Consider the following 8,363-nt stretch of genomic DNA (forward strand, 5'->3'; position numbering starts at 1 on the left):
ACTGGTGTTTGGTAAGCATATGAATGCTTTGCGTCCGGAGTGCATGGTTGATGTAATGGTGGAGCATGTGTTGTATTGTTGCAGGTATGTTGAAGAGAGGGAGAGATTTAAGTGTAGGGTCTTTAAGGTTAGGGGGTTTGGGGGATGGGAAAGGGTCTGTTGGAAGTTAGTAGGGCTCTTTTTTTATTTTCTTAGTATGAGGATTTAGGGTGATGGGTTTGTTTTCTTTTCTACCAAAGTAGAGCTTTGGGAATCGTGGTTGGCCACGCACTCCAGTACAATAGGTGGCAGCATGCACCTTTAAACGTTTAAGACCGCCAATCTACCAAAGAAGAAGTAAACGGAATCAAACGGCCAGCGGCCAATAAAAATTAACGTTTTTGTTGTTATTTATACGGTTATAGGCGTTTATTAACCCGTTAACCCTGGAACTCAAAATATGACGGGACTTGTTTGATAGATGTTATCTAGGTAACGCTAGCTAGCTGTTAAAAATGGCTAACTGTGTGGTTTTTCACACTCAAATAGCCTCCGTTATGGAGGTGCTAGCGAATGCAGCCGTGGCAGAGATCTGTAAACTCGTAGACGACGACTATGCAGTGGTTCGTTTGGAAATAACTCAAAGCCAGAAAGAAAACCGGGGATTGCGGAGGAAACTACAGCTTTTGGAACTAAAGGTGGCACGGGATCGCGCAGAGAGGACAATGCGAGAGCGCGTCCTTGCAAGTCGTCCCAGTAGTGTCAAGATCCTCGACCAATACAGAGAGATGGCAAGAGGTACATTTTGCAGAAGGACGAGGCTTCTGGGCCTGTCGCCCCGTTCCCCTCTGCGCATGTGTAACTTTAGATGCGTTATTAACCACATAGTTAATTAACCAGAATTGGATCTTTGACAGTTTTGGGATATTATGCAATAATTCCCCTGATTACTTAGCAATCTTGCACAAAGACACTATCATATTCTAACCAGATTTTTATTTTTTACTGCATTTCCTATTATTTACTCAATGAAAATAAGATGATGCATGGAACATAATCAATCTATAAAAAGTATGTCAAGAAGTTATGCTAAGTGTTTGTTACCTTACATCCGTGCCAATTCTATACAGCTTATGTGTCTGAATACCCATACTACATACTAAACTGCATACTGTGTACTCCATGTCGCATACTATTTAGCAAGTACCATTAGTACAAAATATTCAGTATGCAGTATGCAACGCAGTAGCTGCTCCTGACTGGCTGAGTAGGTGGGGCAGGGCTGAGTGCGGGTGGATTTTTACAAATTCAACAGACATTACGTTAACCAACCTGATAATGGCTAATTTCCCATTTGATTAATTTCTCTAAACAGAATAGGAATAGAGCTTTAGGCCTACTCAGGCTGGTTATAGGAAACTTGTCACATTAGACCTACACTGTAGCCCAGGGGTCAGCCTGGTCTCATAGACTAGACGTAACATAGTAAATGTACATCCGGGAGACCAAATTTGTATGATATGTTAGGTATGGCTACTTAAGGCAAAAACGTTAGCCGGATAGTGCAAACATCTAGCAACCCAAAGGTTGCGAGTCTGAATCTCATGATGGACAGCTTTAGCTAATTGGCACCTTTAACCTCTCTTGGGTACGTGAGACGTTAGCGTCCCACCTATTCAACAGCCAGTGAAACTGCTGGGCGCCAAATTAAAATACAGAAATACTCATTATAAAAATTCAGAAAACAAAACATATTTTACATAGGTTTAAAGATTAACTTCTTGTGAATCCAACCACGGTGTCAGATTTTTAAAAATGCTTTACGGCGAAAGCATACCTTACGATTATTTGAGAACATAGCCCACTAGACAAATCATTACAAACAGTAACCAGCCAAGTAGAACAGTTACACAAGTCAGAAATAGAGATAAAATTAATCCCTTACCTTTGATGATCTTCATATGGTTGCACTCAGCAGACATTAATTTACTCAATAAATGTTCCTTTTGTTCGATAAAGTCTCTTTATATCCAAAAACCTCAGTTTTGTTAGCGCGTTTTCTTCAGTAATCCACAGGCTCAAACGCAGTCAAAACAGGAAGACAAAAAAATCTAAATTGTATCCGTAAAGTTCATAGAAACATGTCAAACGATGTTTATATTCAATCCTCAGGTTGTTTTTAGCCTAAATAATCGATAATATTTCAACCGGACAATAACGTCGTCAATTTAAAAGGTAAACAAGAAACGCACTCTCTCCATCTCGCGCATGAAAAAGCTCTGTGACACTTTAGCCAGCTGGCCCCCTAGATAAAATTTGTAACATATGTTTTGCAAATTCGTAACATATTGTAAGTTCTGCAAATTCGTAACATATCACACAAAATGGGTGATGGACATCCACAAATTAATAAATACCATACGAAATGTAACATCATACTACTAAATAGAGCCTCTCGGATTTATGTACAGAATCATACGAAATGCTTTGAGACAAGGTTGCATATCACATGTTCAGGGGCAGAACGACAGATTTTTACCTCGTCAGCTCGGGGATTCGAAGACAGAAACAGAATTCGGTTCCATCTCAACATATTTATTAGTGAAACCAAAATGCTGTAACATATATTTTGTGTGGAAATGTATTTACAAAAAATGAAATATCACATTTACATAAGTATTCAGACCCTTTATTCAGTACTTTGTTGAAGCACCTTTGGTAGTTTTTTATTTGTAATACATTTGCAGAAATGTCTAAAAACCTGATTTCGCTTTGTCATTATGGGGTGTTGTGTGTAGAATGAGGGGAACAAAAATGATTTTGCCATTTTAGAATAAGGCTGTAATGTAACAAAATGTGGAAAAAGTCGAGGGGTCTGAATACTTTCCGAATGCACTGTATATAAATGAAATCAAAATAGCCTAGTACACACACCAAAACTTTTCAAATGTTCAAATAAAAAGGCTATTTCACAGAAAAACGTGGACAGTCGGATGCATCGCAATTTCAGAACCCCTGGACATCAACATAAAACTAAAGCACTGATCATTGGGAACGAGATCAGAATCACTGGTAAGGCTTCATCCATACATGAAATAATGAAATAGGTAGCCTAGCCTGCAAAACTAAAACAATCCATATGTTAAAATCAAAAGGCCTGATTAACATCAGTCTTTGGTGTGTGTACTAGGCTATTTTGATTTCATTTATATACAGTGCACTCGGAAAGTATTCAGACCCCTCGACTTTTTCCACATTTTGTCAGGCAGCCACATCCCGAGTCCCCAGTGCAGACACGTTCAGAAATCAAAAGCTGTTGTAGTATTTAGTTTAAAAGCTCTGACGATGGCCAAGAGAACAATAAACACGTTTCAATGATGTAGTGCCTACGATTCTATACTCAATTATTTTAATGAGAGCAAAATCTACGTCTTCCCAATTTAGTAGCTTAGTTTTGTTGTTTGGCTACTCAAAGAGAAAATGGGACCCATCACTCGCATCTCACCTCTTCCAACGCATTGTGGGAAAGTGTGCATCTAATTCTACTAGATAAAGAGCTGAGATGGTTTAAATGCCAGGATGTTATACTCATCTCGATTTTCAAAAATTCACATAATATAAAACATTCTATTTTCGCATACTGAGAATGTGTAATGCGCGATTGCATTGTTTCACGCTATTCGTTGATTTCGGTAGCGCATCCCCTTATCTAATTGATCGGCTGTTGTCAAAGGCGGAATTAGTATTTAAGGTATACTAGATTTTTAAAATGTCGCATACTATTACACTTTGTTTTCGCATACTCAAACAGCATACTATTTAGGACGCAAGTATGGGCATTCGGACACGCCCACAGTCAAAACTGTCAATAAGGTACTATATATTGTTGCGCATTGACAGTAGCTAACCTAACCACCTCTTTTCCCCCAATCACTCTCTCCGGTGAAGGACATCTCACTGGAGGCCACAGGAGTTTTGTGAAGCCAGTGAGAGACAATACATGGAGACCTGACCAACCAATCACTGTTGATGAGGGGAGTGGAACCTCAACCCAGCATGTTATGGTGATAGAGGTTAGTGTCATAGTGTACCATAAAATATTACAGTACATTAAATGTGGCCAGTTTATTTCTGGGCTCCCGAGTGGCGCAGTGTTCTAAGGCACTGCATCTCAGTGCTAGAGGTGTCACTACAGACCCTGGTTCGATTCCAGGCTGTATCACAACCGGCTGTGATTGGGAGTCCCATAGGGACTGGCCCAGCATCGTTAGGGTTTGGCCGGGGTAGGCTATCATTGTAAATAAGAATTTGTTCTTAACTGACTTGCCTAGTTAAATAACGGTTCAATTAAAAATAAAAAATTTAAAAATCAGAAAGGCTCCCCTCAGCTATTCCTAACATGTACATCCTAATTTATAGAGAGACTTACCTTTGACATTGTTATCCAATTCAACTTATGTACTGATAATAACCTCCGCTCTTCTTGAGTCAGTCTGCAGATGGAGAGGCTGCAGGTCCTGGAGAATCGTCTCTGGTAAAGCAGGAGAGGACTGAAGGAGAGGACCCACAACAAATCAGAAACATCCAGACTGGAGTAGCGGCTGGAGTGGTGCCCCCTGGAGCCACAAAGGACCTCACCGCCTCGCCCCAGCCCAGGACAAAACGCAACATCACAGAGAACAGTGGAACAATGAACGAGGTCCTCAAGTCAGAGACAGACACAGAGACTTTAATAGTAACACAAAGGCTTTTACATACAGGATCTGTCCTCAGGTCAGACCCAGAGGGGCTGGGGCCACTGGGCTGTCCTCCTGCTCCTGCCTCAGAGTATTTACTTTACGGTAACCGGAGCCCAAGGACAGTTCATTCCCATCGGGACTCATGTGACGCATTAGAGACTGGCAATGATCCGTCTTGTTCCTACACTACAGTGATCGAGCCTGGCAACATATCCTTGGGTTTAGAGACACAGAATGATCTGTCTAGAGGGAACTTGAACCAGTACAGTAGTAGTGTATACTCTGAAGGGTGCCTAGATAAGAAAGGGGAGGTTATAGTCGTAGATGAAGTGACTGTGAAAGTGGAGGGCGATGCTCCTCCCACATGGAATGTAGATTGTCATCTAGGAGACAGACACTCACAGGGCAGAGATTTGTTAGATTACAGGGGAAGCTTAGGGACAAATCTAAATGTCGCCACCCACTCCCCTTTACACGCGTTCAGGGATCGCGACCCAGTGTCCACGACGATGGGGCCTTCCGATTCACACGGTAGCATCCATTTCGATCAGGTATTGAACTCAAAGAACCAAAAGGCTAAGGCTCAGGCAGTGGGAGCAACATCAGACAATAGTAATGAGAAACAGTTCCTCTGCATGTTCTGTAACAAAGGCTTCAGCTGCTCCCAGAAGTTGGAGATCCACCAGAGGGTCCACACAGGGATGAAACCCTTCAGCTGTACCCAGTGTCATATGCGCTTCTGCCACTCGTCCAGCCTTAAGAGGCACCAGAGGGTCCACACAGGGGTGAAACCATTCAGCTGTACCCAGTGTCACATGCTCTTCGCCCAGGCTGGTGACTTGAAGAGGCACCAGAGGGTCCACACAGGGGAGAAACCCTACAGCTGTACCCAGTGTCACATGCGCTTCGCCCAGGCTGGCAACCTGAAGATGCACCTGAAGGTCCACACGGGAGATAGGCCGTTCGCCTGTATGGACTGCGGGAAGAGGTTCTCCGAGAGGTGCTACCTCATGATACACCAGCAGAAAAACCATTCCACTCTATAACATAGAAAGTAAACTTTATGATAAAACCCTACATTAAAGACAGAAACAATTTCATTGTTGTCAGCAGGAAAGATCCACAGATGCATTTGGAATAATGAGAGTAACAGATTTCAGTGTTGAATATTCCTGGGTAGAATATTGCAACCAGACATAGTAGATATATAAGCCTAAAAAGTCTGTTTATACAGTTGAAGTCTGAAGTTTACATACACCTTAGCCAAATACATTTAAACTCTGTTTTTCATAATTCCTGACGTTAATCCTAGTAAAAATTCCCTGTTTTAGGTCAGTTAGGATCACCACTTTATTTTAAGAATGTGAAATATCAGAATAATGGTAGAGAGAATGATTTATTTCAGCTTTTATTTCTTTCATCACATTCACAATGGGTCAGACATTTACATACACTCAATTAGTAGTTGGTAGCATTGCCATTAAATTGTTTAACTTGGGTCAAACGTTTCGGGAAGCCTTCCACAAGTTTCCCACAATAAGTTGGGTGAATTTTGGCCCATTCCTCCTGACAGAGCTGGTGTAACTGAGGTTTGTAGGCCTCCTTGCTTGCACACACTTTTTCAGTTCTGCTCACCAATTTTCTATGGGATTGAGGTCAGGGCTTTGTGATGACCACTCCAATACCTTGACTTTGTTGTCCTTAAGACATTTTGCCACAGCTTTGGAAGTATGCTTGGGGTCATTGTCCATTTGGAAGACCCATTTGCGACCAAGCTTTAACTTCCTGGCTGATGTCTTGAGATGTTGCTTCAATATATCCACATCATTTTCCTACCTCATGATGCCATCTATTTTGTGAAGTGCACCAGTCTCTCATGCAGCAAAGCACCCCCACAACATGATGCTGCCACCCCCTTGCTTCACGGTTGGGATGATGTTCTTCGGCTTGCAAGCCTCCCCCTTTTTCCTTTGCTGTTCTGGGATTGATTTGCACTTTTTGTACCAAAGTACGTTTATCTCTAGGAGACAGAACGTGTCTCCTCCCTGAGGGTGTATGACGGCTGCGTGGTCCCATGGTGTTTATACTTGCGTACTATTGTTTATACAGATGAACGTGGTACCTTCAGGCGTTTGGAAATTGCTCCCAAGGATGAACCAGAAAAGAAGAGGTCTACTATTTTTTTCTGAGGTCTTGGCTGATTTGTTTTGATTTTCCCATGATGTCAAGCAAAGAGGCACTGAGTTTGAAGGTAGGCCTTGAAATACATCCACAGGTACACCTCCAATTGAATCGAATGATGCCAATTAGCCTATCAACAGCTTCTAAAGGCATGACATAATTTTCAGGAATTTCCAAGCCATTTAAAGGCACAGTCAACTTAGTGTATGTAAACTTCTGACGCACTGGAATTGTGATACAGTGAAATAATCTGTCTGTAAACAATTGTTGGGAAAATTACTTGTGTCATGCACAAAGTAGATGTCCTAACCCGACTTGCAAAACTATAGTTTGTTAACAAGAGATTTGTTGGAGTGGTTGATAAACAAGTTTTAATTACTCCAACATAAGTGTATGTAAACTTCCGACTTCAACTGTAGATAACTTCTCTGTACTCTCTGGCCTAAAACCTAATTATGTGTGTACAGTATTATGTATTGGATCTTTAATAAATACACATTTTATATTACCCTGCAGTTTACCTATAAAATGGGCTGAGGGTGAAGTAGACATACTTGGTATTTATATCACAAAATATATAATTAAGCTCTCCACAATGAATTTCAATAGAAAACTTGTAAAAATAGACAAGATCCTGCAACCATGGAGAGGTAAATACCTGTCTATTTTTTTTCAAATTGACCTGATTAACTCCTTAGTCATATCTCAGTTTACTCACTTACTTATGGCGCTGCCTACTCCCGATGATTCGTTTTTCAAATTATATGAGCAAAAATTATACTTTTTTTCACTGTATTTTCTCTCTTTCTTTTTCAAACAAGCATTGCAGAGCTGGCTACAATTTCAATTTAATCCCCCTGAAAAGATAGAACAAATATTATGGCTGAACTCAAATATGCTGGTTGATAAAATACCTGTATTTATGGGAAAGATGTTTGAAAAGGGTATTTTGGTCATAAATTATATTGTAAATTGGAATGGTAGAGTTATGTCCTTCATGGAGTTATCGGAAATGTACGGGAAGGTCTGCTCAATCCAAGAGTACAACCAATTGATTACAGCATTACCCCAAAAATGGAGGCAGGTGGCAGCGGGAGGAGGTAGGGAACTGGTCTGTCTGCCCAATATAAAGGATCAAAACTAGCGGAGGAATAAAAATAGCATAAATAGGAAAGTATACCAGTTTCTTTTGAAGACCAGGATGTTGACAACTGTGCCATACAGATTGCAAAATAGTTGGGAAGAGATTTTTGATGTACCGATTCCATGGTACAGGGTGAATGAGTTTATATATAAACAACGCAAGAGTCAAGACTTCGCGCTTTTCAGCTAAAAATATTATATCGAATTCTCGCCACTGACAAAATGTTGAATATTTGGGGCATAAGAAAATCATTGAAGCTCTGAAGATTTTGTTGTGAGGATACAGAATCAATAGACCATTTATTTTGGTATTGCCCTCAG

At 40.8% G+C, this 8,363-nt stretch overlaps 1 protein-coding gene across 1 annotated transcript; it reads left to right on the top strand.

Moving 5' to 3' along the window:
* Positions 1-332: 332 nt before the first annotated feature.
* Positions 333-6,024, top strand: LOC120052937 (gastrula zinc finger protein 5-1-like). Its single transcript, XM_039000176.1, has 3 exons — positions 333-777; positions 3,928-4,052; positions 4,472-6,024. Exons 1-3 carry the CDS (start codon positions 495-497, stop codon positions 5,762-5,764), a joined length of 1,701 nt encoding a protein of 566 aa, XP_038856104.1. The 5' UTR covers positions 333-494; the 3' UTR covers positions 5,765-6,024.
* The last annotated feature ends 2,339 nt before the right edge of the window (positions 6,025-8,363 follow it).

Source organism: Salvelinus namaycush, chromosome 8 (genome assembly GCF_016432855.1).
Source record: "Salvelinus namaycush isolate Seneca chromosome 8, SaNama_1.0, whole genome shotgun sequence".
In the NCBI taxonomy this organism is placed as follows: domain Eukaryota; kingdom Metazoa; phylum Chordata; class Actinopteri; order Salmoniformes; family Salmonidae; genus Salvelinus; species Salvelinus namaycush.